Here is a 22,273-nt window from a genome sequence, read left to right as displayed (position 1 = left end):
GGTGACCTGGCCTGCCAGCTGGGGTCCTGGGTGACCTGGCCTGCCAGCTGGGGCCCTGGGTGACCTGGCCTGCCAGCTGGGGCCCTGGGTGACCTGGCCTGCCAGCTGGGGTCCTGGGTGACCTGGCCTGCCAGCTGGGGTCCTGGGTGACCTGGCCTGCCAGCTGGGGCCCTGGGTGATCTGGCCTGCCAGCTGGGGTCCTGGGTGACCTGGCCTGCCAGCTGGGGCCCTGGGTGACCTGGCCTGCCAGCTGTTGCCCTGGGTGACCTGGCCTGCCAGCTGGGGTCCTGGGTGACCTGGCCTGCCAGCTGGGGTCCTGGGTGACCTGGCCTGCCAGCTGGAGCCCTGGGTGACCTGGCCTGCCAGCTGGGGTCCTGGGTGACCTGGCCTGCCAGCTGGGGCCCTGGCCTGCCAGCTGGGGCCCTGGGTGACCTGGCCTGCCAGCTGGGGTCCTGGGTGACCTGGCCTGCCAGCTGGGGTCCTGGGTGACCTGGCCTGCCAGCTGGGGTCCTGGGTGACCTGGCCTGCCAGCTGGAGCCCTGGGTGACCTGGCCTGCCAGCTGGGGTCCTGGGTGACCTGGCCTGCCAGCTGGAGCCCTGGGTGACCTGGCCTGCCAGCTGGAGCCCTGGGTGACCTGGCCTGCCAGCTGGAGCCCTGGGTGACCTGGCCTGCCAGCTGGGGTCCTGGGTGACCTGGCCTGCCAGCTGGGGTCCTGGGTGACCTGGCCTGCCAGCTGGGGTCCTGGGTGACCTGGCCTGCCAGCTGGAGCCCTGGGTGACCTGGCCTGCCAGCTGGAGCCCTGGGTGACCTGGCCTGCCAGCTGGAGCCCTGGGTGACCTGGCCTGCCAGCTGGAGCCCTGGGTGACCTGGCCTGCCAGCTGGGGTCCTGGGTGACCTGGCCTGCCAGCTGGGGTCCTGGGTGACCTGGCCTGCCAGCTGGTGACCTGGCCTGCCAGCTGGTGACCTGGCCTGCCAGCTGGGGTCCTGGGTGACCTGGCCTGCCAGCTGGGGTCCTGGGTGACCTGGCCTGCCAGCTGGGGTCCTGGGTGACCTGGCCTGCCAGCTGGGGTCCTGGGTGACCTGGCCTGCCAGCTGGAGCCCTGGGTGACCTGGCCTGCCAGCTGGGGTCCTGGGTGACCTGGCCTGCCAGCTGGTGACCTGGCCTGCCAGCTGGTGACCTGGCCTGCCAGCTGGGGTCCTGGGTGACCTGGCCTGCCAGCTGGTGACCTGGCCTGCCAGCTGGGGTCCTGGGTGACCTGGCCTGCCAGCTGGTGACCTGGCCTGCCAGCTGGGGTCCTGGGTGACCTGGCCTGCCAGCTGGTGACCTGGCCTGCCAGCTGGGGTATACGTTAATTAAAATGTAAATAAACATTTATATTGTAGCGATACATGTCAAACACGAGAGGAAACAATTGGTGATCGACACAACTATTTTGAATTTGCGAGACTCAGAGCAGAACACAGAGATGCGCGTCCCGGGGCGCATCCGATCCCAGGATTGTCGTCGCCCCTAAATCAACACAACAGAGATGCGCGCGCAATTACATTTAATAAGACCCAGGGAATGGGACATAATTCACAATGAAATCACTCACCAGATCGGCTGTTGTTCTGAGTCGCAGTGAGGAAAGAGAGGTATTCAGCCTCACAAGAGTGAGGTGGGCGCCTTCAGGAGGGCACCCGACACTCACACACACACCTTCCGCGGAGCAAGACCGACTCATCTCTGTCATGATGGCGGCGGGTCCAAGTCTCCTTCATTACAATGCGCAATTAGCTATGGCTTTATTTAGAAGCGAGAATGATATGGACAGGCAGCATAAAATATTTACTAGACAGTGTGGCATTGTAACTGCTACAGTTAGGCTGGGATATCGATATCTATGGCAGGTGGCTGCAGGTAATGAATCCCCCCAATGGTGAACATTCCAATTATAAACTATGTGAACATGAGCTGGGACATACTCTCAAACACTATTTGTGATTTGCCCTGTTATCAGTGATTTCAGACCAAATGGTATGAGGTACTTTGAGCTCTGTAATTACTTCATACACTCAGGAATATTGGAAGATATTCTTGTGCTGTATCCAGATTTTGTTAGTGGAGGCTTATAGATCAGTCTAACGTTTCATATTCTTTACTGAATCCATGTATGACTGGCCGTCCTGTGAGGTGGGGATATTGGATGAGTCTTGTAGCTGGCTTTTTATCTACACTGTGTAATCTTTCATACAGAATATTGTAGCAGCACATTGATGTGTATACCTAAGCCTAATCCCTAATAACAAAAAATTAAAACGCGCGGGAAAATTTGTAAACACACACAGACATGAACATTCTTTAATACACAATTTAACATACTTGCAAATATTGACAAATGAAAAATAAAAATTAACAAAAATAAAATAAACTACTTTAACTAAGACAAAACATTTAGCTTAATAAAAATATATGCTAAACTATATTTTGCCTGAATTTACCTGAGGGTTACTAACACTAGGGGCCTCGACGAGAACAGGAAGCCGGCGGCTTGTCAAAGACCCCCCCACAATTTGTTCTGATGAGCTTTTCCAGTGGGATTTTAAAATTTAACATAGTTTTGACATTTACGGCTTCGGCGGGTAGGCGGTTCCATATATCGGTTTATAACCCTGTGAGTGAACAGGGTTATAACAGGGAACATAGCAGTCATTACATTTCAAGTCAATAAAACCACTGATTCTACTTTTCTAGGCCAGCAAAATCTTTAACTCCAGTTTTCAGGGTCTAAAAGCCTAGGACTCCAGCTTTTCCACGTCAGAAAGTGCACGACTCTAGTTTTTCAGGCCAATAAGGCATATCGCTCCAGGTTTTCCAGGTCAATAAAACCTACGACTTCCGCTCTTCCTAGTCAGTATAGCCTATCGTTCCAGCTTTTAAAGGTTAATAAAGCACATGACTCCAGATTTCCCAGGGCAGTAGAGCCCGCGACTTCCGTGTCACTCTACACCGTTCAGCTCGAAATATTCGTGATGGAAGCGTTCATTTCACGAGTAATAAATGAGGTGACGGTTAAAAAAAGTAATAAGTAGAAGATTTTCTTTCATCCTCCAAAATAATGAGTTGCAAAAAGAACCTGAGTAGATAATTTATTTATCCAGCTGGAAGGTTGGTAAGGACACAGCCTACACCCAGGCTGGAAGGTTGGTGAGGTCACAGCCTACACCCTGGCTGGAAGGTTGGTGAAGTCACAGCCTACACCCAGGCTGGAAGGTTGGTGAGGTCCCAGCCTACACCCTGGCTGGAAGGTTGGTGAGGTCACAGCCTACACCCAGGCTGGAAGGTTGGTGAGGTCCCAGCCTACACCCTGGCTGGAAGGTTGGTGAGGTCACAGCCTACACCCTGGCTGGAAGGTTGGTGAGGTCCCAACCTACACCCTGGCTGGAAGGTTGGTGAGGTCCCAACCTACACCCTGGCTGGAAGGTTGGTGAGGTCACAGCCTACACCCAGGCTGGATGTGTTTGAAGGCTGGATAAGGTCATAATCACCCTACACCCTAGGTAGTGGTGCTGCTAGTTAGATCAAGTTACTCTCTACACCAGCCTCACATAGCTTCCCTCGTCACCCCCTCCCCCATATAGTGGGTAATCCAGGCTGGTATTTATTCGCCTCCCCAGCGAGAACGACCCGAGTTCGACGCCCTTGATGGAGGGAAACTGCTGGATAGCTATATTTAACTGTTCGTCCCTTCCCATCTAGCAGTAATTGGGAACCTGGTTGTAAGCCGTCTAGCGGATCATGTTCCAGGTAACGCTAGCATTGTAAGGCTTAAGGCGAGGTGTAGGAGGGAGAGCTCTAAGCTTGCTAACAAGATCAGCTGTGGGAAGGTAGCTGAAGCTTCAAGCCAAAAAGAGTACAGCTGTGTACAACAAGATTTCGGTTCCAGAACTTAGCGGAGAAACTACGAGGATAGGTAAAATGGATATGATCACAACATACAAAATTCTGGTTGACTCAGACAGGGTGAATACGAGCCCGTGAAATAAAGAGAAAGTAGGACAAGGAGATATTAGTGAAAGCTGGAAACGCAAACGAGTCAACAACTCTGAAAGAAGAAGGCGTGGAAGCCACCTCCATCCACAACTTTAAGGCCAGATTCGACGAAGCATTTGAGCGTCATAAAGACTCAATTGCAAAGCAACAGGTGCAACAAGGCCAGTAGGCGGGGCGTGCTCTAAAGTTAGGGGGGGGGGCGAGCACATAAAAGAGGGCGCCACAACATCGTGCCAAATAATTGTATATTTATTATGCATTATTATTTTACATTTAAAATCAAAACACATGAAAGATGCAGCTTTAAGTGAAGTAGATAACTGTTATTTTGTATCTAAAATCAAAAGATAATAAAAACACGTTTTACAGTAAGTTCATAAATCTAAATTTACTGTATTTAAAATTAAAACATAATAAAAACATCTGGTATTTATCTTACATTTTATGCGTAGAAGGAAAACAAACGAAGCTATATGAAAAATGTACGAAACAACTACACCAGTCTCTTTAGTTACAAACAAAAAAATTGTCGACAAGGCACCAGTTTTGAAGACATGCTCATGATCAGGGAGTCACTGCCTAGTTACTACCTACTTGCGTGGGCAGTACCTACTTACGTAAGTAGGTAGATCTCACTTCCCCATAATCATTGTTAGGCAAGCACTATTAGGCAAGCACTCACCTCACTGCGCCTGACAGCTGGGTGGACAGCGCTTCGGATTCATAGTCCTGAGGTTCCGGGTTCGATCCCCGGTGGAGGCGGAGACAAATGGGCAAAATGTTTCTTTCACCCTGATGAACCTATTACCTAGCAGTAAATAGGTACCTGGGAGTTAGAAGCTGCTACGGGCTTCTTCCTCGGGGGTGTGTAACAAAAACAAGGCCTGGTCGAGGACCGGGCCGCGGGGACGCTAAGCCCCGAAATCATCTCATGATAACCTCAAGATTGTCCCAAAACACTAAGCATACCTCCTCTTCCTCACCTCGATTGATGAAGATTAAGCCACCCAAAAGGTGGCACGGGCATGAATAGCCCGTAATTCCTCACCTCATTCCTCGACCATATATTAACCCCCGCCACCTGTCCATCGCTGCCTGTGCCAGGTAAGTCCACTACGGGCTCACCATAGCCCGTGCTACTTCCCGCCAAACACACATCGAAACTACGACGTTGCTACAACGTTCGAACAGGATTTAACACCTCCTAACAAGTTATAAGAACCAATATAACACGTTGTAACAACTTTCTAATACGTCAAAAACACGTTAAGCCAAGATGTAACAACTTTATTACAAGTTGTAACAAGCGGAAAATAGGATCAGTTACGGTTTGTGTTTCCAGGGTTGCCCCTCCCCTATGCCAGGTAAGTTACGGGCTCACCATAGCCCGTGCTACTTGCCCCTCCCCTATGCCAGGTAAGTTACGGGCTCACCATAGCCCGTGCTACTTGCCCCGCTCCTGTGCCAGGTAAGTTACGGGTTCACCATAGCCCGTGCTACTTGCCCCTCCCCTATGCCAGGTAAGCTACGGGCTCACCATAGCCCGTGCTACTTGCCCCGCTCCTGTGCCAGGTAAGTTACGGGCTCACCATAGCCCGTGCTACTTGGAACTTATTCCGAGTAGCTGAATCTATAACAACAACAACTCCCCATCGTTTGGCCCTCGAGGAACCCATTTACAACAGTGGGTAAGTCTATGAGCATAACTCCAAATTCCTCCCCCTCTCCTGGCTGGAGTTAAGTCTTAACCTCCGCCCCCTCCTGCAGTCTTCCTTGTAGGTCATCGCTGGCGGCCCCGACACCCACCTGCCTCACCACCTACCTCACCACCTGCCTCGCCACCTGCCTCACCACCTGCCTCACCACCTGCCTCACCACCTACCTCACCACCTGCCTCACCACCTGCCTCACCACCTGCCTCACCACCTGCCTCACCACCTACCTCACCACCTGCCTCACCACCTACCTCACCACCTGCCTCACCACCTTCCACACCACCTGCCTCACCACCTGCCTCACCACCTACCTCACCACCTGCCTCACCACCTACCTCACCACCTACCTCACCACCTACCTCACCACCTGCCTCACCACCAACCTCACCACCTGCCTCACCACCTTCCACACCACCTGCCTCACCACCTGCCTCACCACCTACCTCACCACCTGCCTCACCACCTACCTCACCACCTGCCTCACCACCTGCCTCACCACCTGCCTCACCACCTGCCTCACCACCTGCCTCACCACCTACCTCACCACCTACCTCACCACCTACCTCACCACCTGCCTCACCACCTACCTCACCACCTACCTCACCACCTGCCTCACCACCTACCTCACCACCTGCCTCACCACCTACCTCACCACCTGCCTCACCACCTGCCTCACCACCTGCCTCACCACCTGCCTCACCACCTGCCTCACCACCTTCCACACCACCTGCCTCACCACCTGCCTCACCACCTGCCTCACCACCTACCTCACCACCTGCCTCACCACCTGCCTCACCACCTGCCTCACCACCTGCCTCACCACCTACCTCACCACCTACATCACCACCTGCCTCACCACCTGCCTCACCACCTGCCTCACCACCTGCCTCACCACCTTCCACACCACCTGCCTCACCACCTGCCTCACCACCTACCTCACCACCTGCCTCACCACCTACCTCACCACCTGCCTCACCACCTACCTCACCACCTGCCTCACCACCTACCTCACCACCTGCCTCACCACCTCCCTCACCACCTGCCTCACCACCTGCCTCACCACCTACCTCACCACCTACCTCACCACCTACCTCACCACCTGCCTCACCACCTACCTCACCACCTGCCTCACCACCTACCTCACCACCTACCTCACCACCTGCCTCACCACCTGCCTCACCACCTGCCTCACCACCTACCTCACCACCTACCTCACCACCTTCCACACCACCTACCTCACCACCTGCCTCACCACCTACCTCACCACCTACCTCACCACCTACCTCACCACCTACCTCACCACCTTCCACACCACCTGCCAACACGTATTTCACTCTCTACAAACTCTTATATCATCACTTACAAACACTTATTTCACCGCCTACCATCACTTATTTCCCTACCTACCATCACTTATTTCCCTACCTACCATCACCTACATATACACTGACCTTCATTCCCCTGAAATAGGTCTCTTAAGAGCGCAGAGAGTCAATACGCAACAAATTTCAACTCACGCAGCCTAGTCTGCGTCAGGCTTGTCCCTCTCTTATGGGCAGGGTGGTTCCCGTGTGGGCTGTTGCTTACTCATCCTTGCTTGCTCATCTACTCCTGCCTCACTCATTCATCACTCACTCCTGCCTCACTCACCTTCGCCAAAATCATGAACTCAACGCCCATATTACTTTTTTTTCGTGTTATTTTCCTGATTATAGGCTATGTTTACTTTCCTTGTCTCTCCTGTTTTATGTTCGTTGTGCAGGTGTGATTATCGAGTGATTGTTAACTATAATAAATAACTGTAATGTTTGTAGATTAATTTACTTATTATTCAGCCTATTGTACCCATTCCGTGGAAGAGATACAGAGGCACCCCATACCCATCTCGTGGGATGGGATACAGAGGCACCCCATACCCATCACGTGGGATGGGATACAGAGGCACCCCATACCCATCACGTGGGATGGGATACAGAGGCACCCCATACCCATCACGTGGGATGGGATACAGAGGCACCCCATACCCATCACGTGGGATGGGATACAGAGGCACCCCCATACCCATCTCGTGGGATGGGGGGATGGGATACAGAGGCACCCCCCATACCCATCTCGTGGGATGGGGGGATGGGATACAGAGGTACCCCCCATACCCATCTCGTGGGATGGGGGGATGGGATACAGAGGCACCCCATACCCATCTCGTGGGATGGAGGAGATGGGATACAGAAGCACGCCATATCACATATTGGGACATATTCCAGTCCTCAGATCCCTCCCAAGTATTATTTAATTTTAATTCATTGTGTCCGGGGGACAGGAAGCCAGCGTGTATTCATACACGTTCGGCTTTTATCGAGGTTCTCCTACGCTCCAAGGTCGAATTATTGACCCCGCCCAGGATGCAACCCCACAACAGGCTGACTAACTCCTGAGTACCTTACTCACTGCTAGGCGAACAGAGGCATTAGGTGAAAGGAAATGTGCCCAACCATTTCTGCCTCCCCAGGGGATTCGAACCCGGAATTGTCGATTGTGCGTCGAGAACGAACCCGACTGTACTACCGGGAGATCCGTACTGTACATTAGTACTGTACTACCGGTAGTACATTATATGACCATAATGGTACTTTCTCCTCTACGTAATAACCGTATCTTAACCATTCAGCAATCACCAAGTTGCATGCAACTTTTCTAACTAGGAGCTCTTTAAGTCAAATAAAATAATAATAATAATAATAATAATAATAATAATAATAATAATAATAATAATAAAATAATAATGAAAATTTATAACCCAAATCACACGAAATAAAACGAAAGCGACGACCTTTTGGTCCGTCCTTGACCCTTAATATTTACAATATAATAATAATACTAATTATTAGTATATTTTATTTATACAAAAGGATTACCTGTACTACAGAAATTGAATAATAGGCTACGAACCTCTGTTAAGAAAATTTGAAACACAATTTCCCAGCAAAACGCTTTAAGGGAAGGCTGAGCACAGGTAAACATACTGCTTGTTGTGGATCTGCTTGTTTCCTTGTTGGTCAAACTAAATTACATTATATATCATAATTTCCTGATGATTGTGGCATAGAAAACGGGCCATAACAAGACCACGCCAGATTTGTTTACACTGCCCAGCTGATCCTGGTCACGTGACTAGTAGGGGGCGGGGCTTCAGGTAGACCCACTGCCATACCATTACTATACTAGTCACAACAAATTTGATCTTGCCTGAATAAACTTTTAAATTGTAACATATATGAGCTACGTGATGTACACTGTTTATAAGATTAAATTAAGATATTAATGAAGTTAAGTATCCGGTACGATATGTTGAATGGGCGGAGCTTAGGAGAAGGCGACGTACGACAACTGATCGATGTATTTAAGAACAACAGAAAATGTACAGCCCTTATTATTTCCCATTGCTATTTGTCATAAAATTCCCCTTATAAATACGCAGATAAATACCGGTCATACGTTAGATTGAAAACAAGTGGAGACATGTTGCTGTTATAAGATGTTGTCTTTGTCTGAGGAAGAAGTTTTTTTTAGTGAGGTGTGACGTCATGAGGTCTCAGAAGGTCGCCATTGTGTGTTGTGTTGAGTCGTACTAGGTGAAGCTCGCTGTTTGGCTTGGATTTAGGGCTTAGTGGCCCTTCTCAACCCACCACAATGTCATCACCTAGTGCAGGAAAGCGTCGCATGGATACCGATGTCATCAAACTGTATCCTTTTTAGCAATTAATGTGGAGAAATGTGTTGTGGTGTAGTGCATTGGTTGTTAGTGAAGAGCCAAGGTCCGTGTTGAGGAGACTGCTTGCTGCACTTACTCCAGCTACACTACTGTGGCGCTTAATACCACACACACCATGCCATATGTACAGCACTGAGGGGCAGAGGGGAGGAGTTGATATTTAGTCGAGTATGGAGGTGTTGTGTGGGGAGTTGTGGTGTCTAGGGGGAAGACTGGTGTAAAGTGGAGGTGGTCCTCACAGATGGCTTGTTCCTCACATTCCTGTCACTTAACAATACACTATTTACACACGCTGTATTGGATGAGGGAGTTGTGGTAGTTGAAGGCTGTTATCTGAGGTAGTTGTAGCAAATGTGCGCGTTTTTGTAGTTACTTATGGGGCGTGTTACAAAAGGTCACACTGCACCTTTGCTTGCTTTCTGAATTTGACACTTGCAGTGTTTCCCACCTTGTTTAATAACCCTTCTACAAAAAAATGTTTGGTATTGAACTGCAGACAGCCACAATGTTTCAAAACTTGTTATGGTGACAACGTAATGTATTCGTTAGTGGGTAATAACTTCGCTCGGGGATACAGTTATTGTGCTGGTAGCTGGTTGGGTGACTGCCCTCGTTGTCCGCCTTGTGAAATAAGAAATAAGAGAGGCACTATACCGTTTAAGCTTTGAATCGGGAGAGAGTAACTGGGACACGGGGGGGGGGGGGGGGGGTTGCAAGTACAGTTTGACGATGCTCTGCATGATGGGCTGGGGCATAACCCAATAGGTTGCAAACGTTGTCACAATTACGTTGCTGAAGAAACGAGGACCAAACCATACACGAGAAGATGGAGGAGCGAAGACATTTTCGTCCGTCCTGGACCATTATCACGACTTGATAATGGTCTTGGATGGACGAAAATGTTGTCACTTCTCCATTTTCTGATGCGTGGTTTGGTCACCATAAGGTTACAGAAGCAGACACTAGGAAAACAGATGTATTACACTATGACTTTTGCAGGATCCAATTCAAGCTTGTGTTATGCAATATCATACTAGGTATTAGATATTGCTCCTGAGTATTTTACAATGCCTAAGGTTTAGTTAGCAGCTATAATAAAAATTTACTATTGTCGTTCAATAAAGTAAAAATCTCACAGAACAGTGGTCCTGAAATATTGCATTGCTTTATAAGATACATCCAATATGGGTCCCTCAGCAGGCAACGATTGTGTTAACCCGACTTTCCTTTTGCTGTTTTGAACTCTAACCCTTGTCGTACTGGTGCATACACGAAATATAATAGTCATCTTCTACAGGATAGTGAGAAGTAAATTATTGAAGAAATTGTAATGTTTTATTCAGGATTGAAGAATCGTCTGAATAACGAATCGTTACGTGACCAAAGGATTGTGGCTACGTTAGATATAGGCTTACGTTATGGCACTGTTTTGATATAGTATAAGAAAACCTAAATTTTTTGAACAGTAAACTGTTAGCTTTGAATCCAGTATTCAATTAGCCTATATAGGCCCTGTCCAATATGTATTTAGCCTCCCTATCCTCAGTATTTGGAGGATAAAAGTTTATTATTCAGGAAATTCTCCAATCAATATATTCCATATATTGAATTGAATTTGGAATATTATATATTCCAAATTTCACTTTTTATTTGTAAATTAAAGTCTGAATTAAAGTGCACCTTGCATTTTGACCATTTAACACTTATATATATATCTTTTTAACTTAACAAATCCTTGCCTTAATACTACTGACCCAGTATTGTGCATTTGCCTTGAAAGTAATGAAAAGAAAGTTGCTGACGAACAAAGCATTTAGCACCATCCAATCCCATCCGTTCAGTTGTTGTATTCACTCAAGTATTTTTGAGTGGCTTAGGTTGATTTTTATATTGTATCAGTAAATTATTGTACAGTATTTTTTTATTTTGTTTGAAAAATGTGAATAATGGTATGATAAAATACTTTGGCCTTTCTGGCTTGGTGCCTTTTAATTATTACTTTTGAATTTTAGTTCAAAAGTCTAAAATATTTACTGAAACAGTAAAAAAATGTATGTTTGTATGTACATGTTTTTATGTATGTATATGTACTCGCCTAGTTGTCCTTGTGGTGGTTGAGCTTTGGCTCTTTGGTCCAGCTTCATGTCAATCAACTGGTGTACAGATTCTGGAGACTATTTGGGTTGTATAAAATCTACATTTGAAACTGTATATGGAGTTGGCCTCCACCAAATCACTGCCCAATATATTCCATTTGTTACCTACTGACACTGAAAAAATTCTTTCCAATGTCTCTGTGGCTCATTTGGGTACTAAGTTTCCAACTGTGTCCCCCTGTTCGTGTTCCACCCATGCTAAACAGTTTCTTTGCCCACCCTGTCAGTTCCCCTGAGAATTTTGTAGATGGTGATCGTGTCTCCCTTTACTCTTCTGTCTTCCAGGGACATGGCCTTTCCTTGTAGCTCATACCTCTCAGTTTTGGGACTAGTTTGGTGACATACCTCTGAATCTTCTCTTAACTTTGCCTTGTGTTTTACTAGGTATGGACTCCAGGCTGGAGCTACATACTCCAGGATTGGTCTGACATAAGTGGTATACAAGGTCCTGAACAATTCCTTAAACAAGGTTCTAAAAGCAGTTTTTATGTTGGCCAATCTAGCATACATTGGCGAATGTGTATTATGTATATGTGTAATTACTTAAGTGTAGTTACAGGATGAGAGCTACGCTCGTGATGTCCTGTCTTCCCAGCACTGTCATATAATGTTTTGAAATTACTGACAGTTTTGACCACCACCCACATCGCCTAATGTGTTCCAACTGTCTGCCACTCTGTTTGCGAAAGTGAATTTTCTTATTTCATGGGGAGCTTTGTTTAGTTTGTCTATGATCTCTTGTTCTTGAAGTTCCAGGTCTCGGGAATTCTTCGCTATCAATTTTATCAATTCCCGTTACTACTATATACGTAGTGATCATATCGCCTCTTTTTCCTTCTATCTTTTAGTGTTGGCATATGTAATGCCTTTAGCCTTTCCTCGTAGCTCTTGTCTTTCAGTTCTGGTAGCCACTTTGTGGCATGTCTTTGTGCTCTTTCCAGTTTGTTGATGTGCTTAAGATATGGGCACCATACAACTACTGCATATTCCAGCTTTGATCTAACAAAAGTCCTGATCAATTTCTTTAGTATTTTGCCATCCATGTATTTAAAAGCAATTTCCAAAGTTTGAAAGTGTAGCATTGGCTCTGCACGGTGTTCTTTGTGTGGTCCTCGGGTGATGTCTTGAACCATCCCTAGATCTTTCTTTATCAGATGTCTTTAATGATTTCTCACATAATTTATATGTTGTGTGGGATCTATGTTCTTCTATTCCACATTCCATAACATGGCATTTATTCATATTAAGCTCCATTTGCCACTGTACCACTGAACCCTGTGGTTCTCCACTTGACATTTCTCTAGTCCGATACATTGCCTCTGATTACTGCCCTCACTTGTACTAGCCTAGTTGTGCTTGTGGGGATTGAGCATTGGCTCTTTGGTCAATGTATGTATGGTGCAGTATTTGCATGTATATGTTTGTATGTATGTATTATTATTGAATATGACCAAAAGGGTGAGATTAATTATTCTAGTGTGAATCTTCTCTCATTTTCCTTATTTCTCTTCACTTGAAAAGGAAGTTAATTTTTCAACTTTCTAAAAGTTCATTTTTACACTTTTATTTGGTCTGAAGCTAAGAGATGCATTTTGTTAACTCTTGTTAAATTTGTCAAAGGCAGAGTTCGAATGATTACGAAGTTGTTGTTTTTAGATTTACCTTCTCAGAACGAAATGCCCATGCAGCACGGGCTATGGTGAGCCCATGGATGTCATATAATGTTAAATGTAATGATTACGAAGTTTCTTGCTACATATGTACCTAAGGATGAAGTGAAGGTAAGGCACCTCACTTACAGGTCCATTGTATCTTGTCAATCTCCTTTTTGCATGATGGCTGGAGCAGTATGTTGTATGATCCACTGTGTTCTGGAAGTTGGCAGAGTGTAATATGGTGATAGTTGGCTATTGATACATGGTTTGTTTTGCTTGATGTTTAATACCCCGCCAATGTCCAGTCTTCTGTTATCTACCTAGTGTAGCTTCCAGGAATCAACGGCGCCTCGGTAGAGTCTCCGACTAGGCCTCCCGGTTGGTCGTCTGGTCAACCAGGCTGTTGGACACAGCTGCTCCCAGCCTGATGTATGAATCACAGCCTGGTTGATCAGGTATTCTTTGGAGGTGTTTGTCGAGTTCTTTCTTGAATAATGTGAGAGGTTGGCCAGTTATGCCCCTTGTGTGTAGCAGAAGTGTTGAAAAGTCTTGGGCCCTTGATGTTTATAGTTATCAGAGTACAGATTGCACCTCTGCTTTTCAATGGGGATATTTTGCACATTCTGCCATGCCTACTGGTTTCATGTGATGTAATCATCATGTTCAGATTTGGAACCAGCCCCTCTAATATCTTCTGCATGTATATTATTATGTATCTCTCCTGCGCTGTAGAGTACAGATTTAGAACTTTTAATTGGTACAAATAATGAAGATGACCTACAGAGTGGATTATGTAACAAAACTATGTGCTCCTTAATGCACAGCGAAAACCCCAAAAATACAAGGAACTATTTGAATACAGTATACACCAAAAATATTTTAAAAACTATTGAAAAAATATTTGAACATAAGCTTTTTCCTTAAGTGCATGGTTCTTAAGAAAATCCATTTTTTTTTGTCACATCTGGCCTCTAGGGGAGTAGGAGGACCACTCCTGGTAACCCACTTTAGGTATGGAGGTTATACTGTATTTGATTTTATTTGCTCTTTGGTTTTTAGATAGATGTACTATCCTTAAATTGTAGGATGACAGAGGTACACCTAGAAAGGTACATTTATGGGCAAAAGATGGTGTTTGGTGATGTACTGTAATAGGCGTGTTTATCATTCTCTGGATACCAAAGCCAAGCATTTCTAAATCAGTTGAAAATGCAAGTGATACATGCTAAACGTAATGCTGCCTTGCATGTTTATACCGGACCTAGTGATCACTGGTTATCATGTTAGGAGACAGTGAACATGGGTCTTTTGTATCTGGGTGCATGGGAAGAAGCAAAGCTAATATATATATAACTATACTGTATAACTATATACAGAATATAACTAAAGAGTATTGAAACATCCTGCCACCATAAACCAGTAGAGTATTTGGAAACTTGTGTTATTCGAGGAGTGTTGCCTGATCGTATGCCTGAATTGTGGATTGGGTTATTTGTGTTCAGACCTGTTATTATGCTAGTCTCAGGATATGAAGTTAGGTAAAATATTGACCATAATATGTTGCCAAAATTCTCTTGTAAAGATAATTTGGCAGCTGAGAATGCTGTCAAAATTCTCTTGTAAATAGATCATATAACTCCCCCCATTATAAATTCTTCTTGGCTTAGTCTTCTTTTGATAATTACATGGCTTGCCATCTGGACAATAGGGTGCTAGTGCTAGGGTGTCTAAGATACAGTACGAATCTTCATGTCCAGCCATGTTTTGCTATCACTATGGGTGTTGCATGTGCAGCATCCATACAATTTTTATTTTATTTTATTTATGCATATACAAGAATGTACATTGGGAATGTGAGGATACATAATATGGTAATTACAGTCTTGTAAAGCCACTAGTACGCGCAGCGTTTCGGGCAGAATAAAATCGGGTAAAACAATGTTTTACTGAACGACATTTCCTCTTGATTTGCACTGTAATTTTTTAAATAATCTTTATACAGTACAGTAATGCATAAAGTTTAATATACAGTACGGTACTTATTCCACCATGAATATCAATACAGTAAGTGTCTGGTAACCTGTCCTTGTGTTTAGACAGTACAGTACTTATAGTAATGATGTGGACCATTGTACATATATAGTATTGACATATAATGGACAATTAGAAAGTAGAATTTGGTATGGTGGTAACTGGGTTTTTTAAGTTAATCCGATAATTTGTAAACTGAAAATTCACAAACTGAAACAAATTTTCTGATTAGAAATAATGTAAATTGAATAAATGCGTTCCACGCTCCCAAAAATATTAACTTCAAAATGCATTTCATATATAATACACACAAATATTTGGAATTTCTAATGAATTTCTTCAATATTGTAGTGAGAAAAATTGGTTAACTTCTCATATCAATCTGAATCTGAATTTCAAGATGGTGTGGTAAAAACGTAGATCAAGATTAATGTATAATGAATGCACTATGATAAAACTAGCATGCACTAAAAAGGATTAAAAGATTTAAAATATAAATGAGAGCAAAGCTTTGATCTGGTGTTCAGACTGCCTGAACTGAGCCAAGCTCTTCTAAAGTGGACTATATTAGGTTGGTTAAAGAAACTTCAAGGTACCTGTTAAGATTTCACCATATCAGTATATTGTACGAACATGATTAGATTGATAAAAGCAATTAGACTATTACTGCAAATGGACTGGTACACAATCTACCTTATTTTGTTCAACATATCTCTAGCCTAGCTCTCTAAACAGTTATTATAAAGTAACTAAAATAATAGATTAAGGCAACAATGATAGTTACTAGTTTATATATCATTAGCATGATATTAAGAGTGATTAAATTTAGTTATCTTGGTAAATGTTATTACATGATAACTATGCAATAGATTAAATAATAATCTTGATAAGTATTGCTAAACTTCGTTAAGACTTGATAAGATTTAACTGGGATTGATTATATATAATATATACGTATATGTATATATAGAGCATAATCTATATAGATTGAGATAAACAACAAATTAATAGTCTCTGAAATTAAATTTGGGTGTTTGCTCATAGCATAATGCTCATCAGCTGTAAAAGGGAACTACTGTATTAATGACACAATAGCTATAATTGGGCACTCGAGTAAAAATTGTACATAAACCTTATCCCAGACTGAAGTCTGAAAACTGTTGCCTAGTCTGACCGTTGCTAGACTTACGATCACTCTTGTTGTGATCTGGCCTGATATTGTGATGTGTTGATTACGGCATCTACTTTGCAAAATCAGTGTAGATAACGTGGTGGCGCTTGTGAGGATTATGATAGGCCATGGCGTGGTTGTGTTTACACTCTAGTCTAGCTTTGGCGGATATTAACGAGTGAACATCTTGGATACTGTATACACTCTGATAATGTTCTATACTGTATATAGATCTGTGTGTGTTATGCGTTGATTATATAATTATGCAGTGTTTAATGCTGATTTTTAGTCTGTAACACAAGATTTGAACACCGTTTGAATGTCAACTAGAGAGGGGGGCTCGTGATGTGTCCGTAGTGCTGCTGCTCGTGTATGGAACAGGTTGCTAGGAGCGGGATTTATGATCTTTCATAGTTGAAAACAATTTCTTTGAGATGAAGTTTAGTTATAGGATTAAGCTAATAGTGACTTGAAGATAATTGTTACTGTGATATGATTAAATTCTTCCTTATAAAAGGCCTGTAATGTCACAGTGTCCATGTTGCTTTGCTGATTAAGAGATCTGTGGTGGGCGCCCGCTTGGAGCTGGCTTTGTTGTGAAGAGCCCATGTGGTCTGGCTATTTATAGCTCTGGTAAGGACTTGTGTGGTCCATTGTCCTCCAGGTTTATATGTGATGTACCTACATACAATAAGCTTTATATATATGATGGTAATGGAATTTTCCACAGATGGCATATTAAAATGATTTTAATACTGTATAATCAACTTTAATAATTTTCAGCTTTCTGGTAAGATTAAGACTGGATATCAAATTAAGTTTAGAGAGAATACATAACTAATTTGGAATACCAAATGTTATCTTCTGACCCCCCATCCCAGTACAGTATAGTGTAGTATCGTTCAGTATTCTAACCTTCCTTTTCCCAACCCCAACCATGACAGCTGCCTGTGGCAAGCAACCCCCACGGTGGCCACCGCCTGTGGCAAGCAACCCCCACGGTGGCCACCGCCTGTGGCAAGCACCCCCCACGGTGGCCACCGCCTGTGGCAAGCACCCCCACGGTGGCCACCGCCTGTGGCAAGCACCCCCCACGGTGGCCACCGCCTGTGGCAAGCACCCCCCACGGTGGCCACCGCCTGTGGCAAGCACCCCTCACGGTGGCCACCGCCTGTGGCAAGCACCCCCCACGGTGGCCACCGCCTGTGGCAAGCACCCCCCACGGTGGCCACCGCCTTTGGCAAGCACCCCCCACGGTGGCCACCGCCTGTGGCAAGCACCCCCCACGGTGGCCACCGCCTGTGGCAAGCACCCCCCACGGTGGCCACCGCCTTTGGCAAGCACCCCCCACGGTGGCCACCGCCTTTGGCAAGCACCCCCCACGGTGGCCACCGCCTTTGGCAAGCACCCCCCACGGTGGCCACCGCCTTTGGCAAGCACCCCCCACGGTGGCCACCGCCTTTGGCAAGCACCCCCCACGGTGGCCACCGCCTGTGGCAAGCACCCCCCACGGTGGCCACCGCCTTTGGCAAGCACCCCCCACGGTTATCTTGAGGTTATCTTGAGATGATTTTGTGGCTCAGCTTCCCCACGGCCCAGTCCTCAACCAGGCCTCCATTTTGTTACACCCCCCTCCCAGAAAGCAGCCTGTAGCAGCTGTCTTAACTCCCAGGTACCTATTTACTGCTAGGTAACGGGCATCAGGGTGAAAGAAACATTTTGCCCATTTGTCTCCACCTCTACCGGATTGAACCCGGAACCTCAGGACTACGAATCTGAAGAGCTGTCCACCCAGCTGTCAGGGTGGCCATTGCCTGTGGTAAGCACCCCATGGTGACCATTGCCTGTGGCAAGCACCCCATGGGAACCACCACCTGTGGTAAACACCTCATGGCAATCGCCGCCTGTGGCAAGCACCCCACAGTAATCACTGCCTGTGGCAAGCGCCACATGTGCAAAGACATGCCATTAAGTGGCTCTCAGAACTGAAGAACAAGAGCTAAGAGGAGAGGTTCAAGGCATTAAATGTGCAAAAACTAGAAGATAGGAGAAAAGGAGGCGATATGATCACTACTGTACGTACAAAATAGTAACAGGAATCGATAAAATTGATAGGGAAGAATTCCTGAGACCCAGAACTTAAAGAACAAGAGGTCATAGATTTAAACTAACAAAACAAAGCTGCTGGAGAAATATAAGAAAATTCACTTTTGTAAACAGAGTGGTAGAGGGTTGGAACAAGTTAGGTGAAAAGGTGGTGGAGGCCAAAACCGTCAGTAATTTCAAAGCGTTATATGACAAAGTGCTGGGGAGACGGGACACCACGAGCGTAGCTCTCATCCTGTAACTACACTTGGGTAATTACATGTCGACAAACTGCCTGTGGCAAGCACCCCACGGCGACCACCACCTGTGGCAACCACCACCCCCACCACCTGTCTTATCACCTCATCAATCTATGCACTCTTATATTCCCCGAACTCCTTACACTGCATTCCCTATATATACACGTATTACAGTACCCAGCAATCATTGACTATCTTTACTCATTATATGCTACCCCTATTCATATCCTGACATACAGTATACTGAGATACGTGCATTTGGGATGGGTATGGGGTGCATAATAAATGATTGATTAACCCATGTGTAATTTTTTTGGGGTGCTTTTATGTACATTAGTAAGTGCTAAATTTAGGATTTACATAATTTTTCTAACCTTATTAATATTGTTTTGATTTTGGGCTGGATTAAATAATTGATTAGAAATACTTTAATAATAAATATTAAAACTACTTTTTTTTCTGATTAAATTGTTTCAATACTTGTAACAAGTCTCTCAATAACATTTGATCTTTGTGACCATTTTGTGTAGGTTGATGATGCATGTGGAGTAAACATCATTTGTCATTGGCTGATCCAATTTTCATGGATGCTATTCAGGTATATGCTGACTTTGGATGAAATCACATGGAATGAATACAGTCTGGCGCCAATAAAACAATTAATATTACTTTTGAAAATGAGAGTCAAAGAAAATAATCCTCTTTAAACATGTCTCTGAATGGGTTAGTGTAATCTTTTTTATTTATCTTTATTTTTACCTAATGATTTGGTTTTGATTGTCTCAGAAGCTTAAACCTTGACTTCTATCTTCCTGTGCATTGATTTTATTCAAATCAGGTTCGATTTGCAGTACATTTCTATTTCCCGATGGTGCAAGTGGTTGGGCACCATTTCTTCCCTCTGTCCTGTTCCAGTTCCTTGACCTCATATCTTCTCCAAGTGCTGTGTAGTTGTAATAGCTTAGTGCTTTTGCCTGATAATTACCTCATCTTCTCTGGTGCTGCGTAGTCCTCCCTGGTTGGTGCCTTCTTTAGATAATTACCTACTACCTTATCTTCTCTTCTTCAGATGCCAATTGTTCGTGAGACAATTCTAGAAGGCTGTTCATGATGTATGTATGTGCTGGTAACATTACAAGGTCTTGAATCTTCAATGCTAATTCTGTTTTCCTCTGTACAGTACTGTACAAGCACCCTATGTCGACCACCGCCTGTGGTAAACACCCCACAGTGACCACCGCCTGTGGTAAACACCCCACAGTGACCACCGCCTGTGGTAAACACCCCACAGTGACCACCGCCTGTGGTAAACACCCCACAGTGACCACCGCCTGTGGTAAACACCCCACAGTGACCACCGCCTGTGGTAAACACCCCACAGTGACCACCGCCTGTGGTAAACACCCCACAGTGACCACCGCCTGTGGTAAACACCCCACAGTGACCACCGCCTGTGGTAAACACCCCACAGTGACCACCGCCTGTGGTAAACACCCCACAGTGACCACCGCCTGTGGTAAACACCCCACAGTGACCACCGCCTGTGGTAAACACCCCACAGTGACCACCGCCTGTGGTAAACACCCCACAGTGACCACCGCCTGTGGTAAACACCCCACAGTGACCACCGCCTGTGGTAAACACCCCACAGTGACCACCGCCTGTGGTAAACACCCCACAGTGACCACCGCCTGTGGTAAACACCCCACAGTGACCACCGCCTGTGGTAAACACCCCACAGTGACCACCGCCTGTGGTAAACACCCCACAGTGACCAACGCCTGTGGTAAACACCCCACAGTGACCACCGCCTGTGGTAAACACCCCACAGTGACCACCGCCTGTGGTAAACACCCCACAGTGACCACCGCCTGTGGTAAACACCCCACAGTGACCACCGCCTGTGGTAAACACCCCACAGTGACCACCGCCTGTGGTAAACACCCCACAGTGACCACCGCCTGTGGTAAACACCCCACAGTGACCACCGCCTGTGGTAAACACCCCACAGTGACCACCGCCTGTGGTAAACACCCCACAGTGACCACCGCCTGTGGTAAACACCCCACAGTGACCACCGCCTGTGGCAAGTTGTGGTCACCTTATGTACTTCATCGATCATTAGGGTCTTTTTTCCGGGGTTGTAAATATGCATGTTGAGGTAGATACTATACACAAGTATATTTCAAAGTTTTCAACAAATAAGGTAAAGTAGAAACAAGATTCATTTAGAATTTAAATACTATATTTTTGCTGTATGTGTAATCGTATCAGTACAGTACAGTACTATTAAAACGGTAGTGTTCTAGTTAGGATGAGTGCTGTTTACTTTTATGAGGCAAATCTTACCTGGCAAAATAATTGCTTGTGGATGTAATGACGCGTTAGTATATCACACTTTAATAACCGAGTGCCATGTGTGTCGGGCAGCGCATGTCATACTTTTTAACCAGTTAGATAATGTATAAAGAAGTATGATACAGTATAGGTTTGAACTTCATAAAAAAACTTTGAAGAGACTACATTAGTAATTGAATATATCTTTAAAGTAAATGTTTAATGATAGGGGATTATGATGACCAAACCACACATCAGAAGATGAAGAAATGACAACGTTTCGGTCCATCCTGTACCACTATCAAGTCTGTGCGTTGTTGTGAACACACGATTTGATAATGGTCCAGGATGGATTGAAATGTTGTCTTTTTCCATATTCTTATGTGTGGGTTGGTCATATCTTCAGCCATGTTATTGTGACTCATCGTCTGCACATAATAAGGATTACTTTTAAAGTACTGTAATTAGTAGAGAATGCAGTACAACAGCTTTGCAGCTTTTAAAGTAATTGTGTTAACAAAATAAAACTCTTGTCTTAACTGATAATAACAGGAATTCCTTCTTGATATTATTGTTTAATAACATTAATTACTTTTTAAGTATACAATAATTATTGATTATACTTAACATTGGCTATGAAGTGAAGTATGCTGTAGCACAGTGGTCTGAATCCTCGACTCGCCATCAAGGATCGCAGGTTCAATCCCCTGTTGAGACAAAAACGATTGGGCACGTTTCCTTTCACTTGATGCTTCTGTTCACCTTTCAGTAAATAGGTACCAAGGAGTTAGTCAAATGTTGTGGATTGCATCCTGAGGAAGGTCAGTAGTTGACCTAGGAGGCCCAGGCTTTCTGTCCCCAATAATGGAAATTATTCATGTCTTGTATATTTGTGGCAACTTAAGGTACTTGGGCCATTGACAGGTTTCTGGATAATAGTATGTCACATTAATTACCAATTACTGGCTTTTATATGTTTATGGTAAATAGGTAACAGTTTTTAGAAAACCCACTAGGTCTGTGAGATGGTGCAAACGTATGACAAAGGCATTGCCAA

General features: G+C 45.1%; 1 protein-coding gene across 1 annotated transcript in view; it reads left to right on the top strand.

The window, feature by feature from the left end:
* Nucleotides 1-9,333: 9,333 nt before the first annotated feature.
* UbcE2H (ubiquitin conjugating enzyme E2H) overlaps nucleotides 9,334-22,273 on the top strand; it is a 56,005-nt gene continuing 43,065 nt past the window's right edge. The window contains exon 1 of the mRNA XM_045765933.2: nucleotides 9,334-9,492. Within this exon, the coding sequence (XP_045621889.1) occupies nucleotides 9,440-9,492 (53 nt within the window). The 5' untranslated portion in view covers nucleotides 9,334-9,439. The remainder of the gene's footprint in view (nucleotides 9,493-22,273) is intronic.

The sequence above is a fragment of the Procambarus clarkii genome, chromosome 50 (genome assembly GCF_040958095.1).
Source record: "Procambarus clarkii isolate CNS0578487 chromosome 50, FALCON_Pclarkii_2.0, whole genome shotgun sequence".
NCBI classification, from domain to species: domain Eukaryota; kingdom Metazoa; phylum Arthropoda; class Malacostraca; order Decapoda; family Cambaridae; genus Procambarus; species Procambarus clarkii.
The sequence above is the reverse complement of the archived record's forward strand: the minus strand, read 5'-3'. Positions and strand labels throughout refer to the sequence as shown.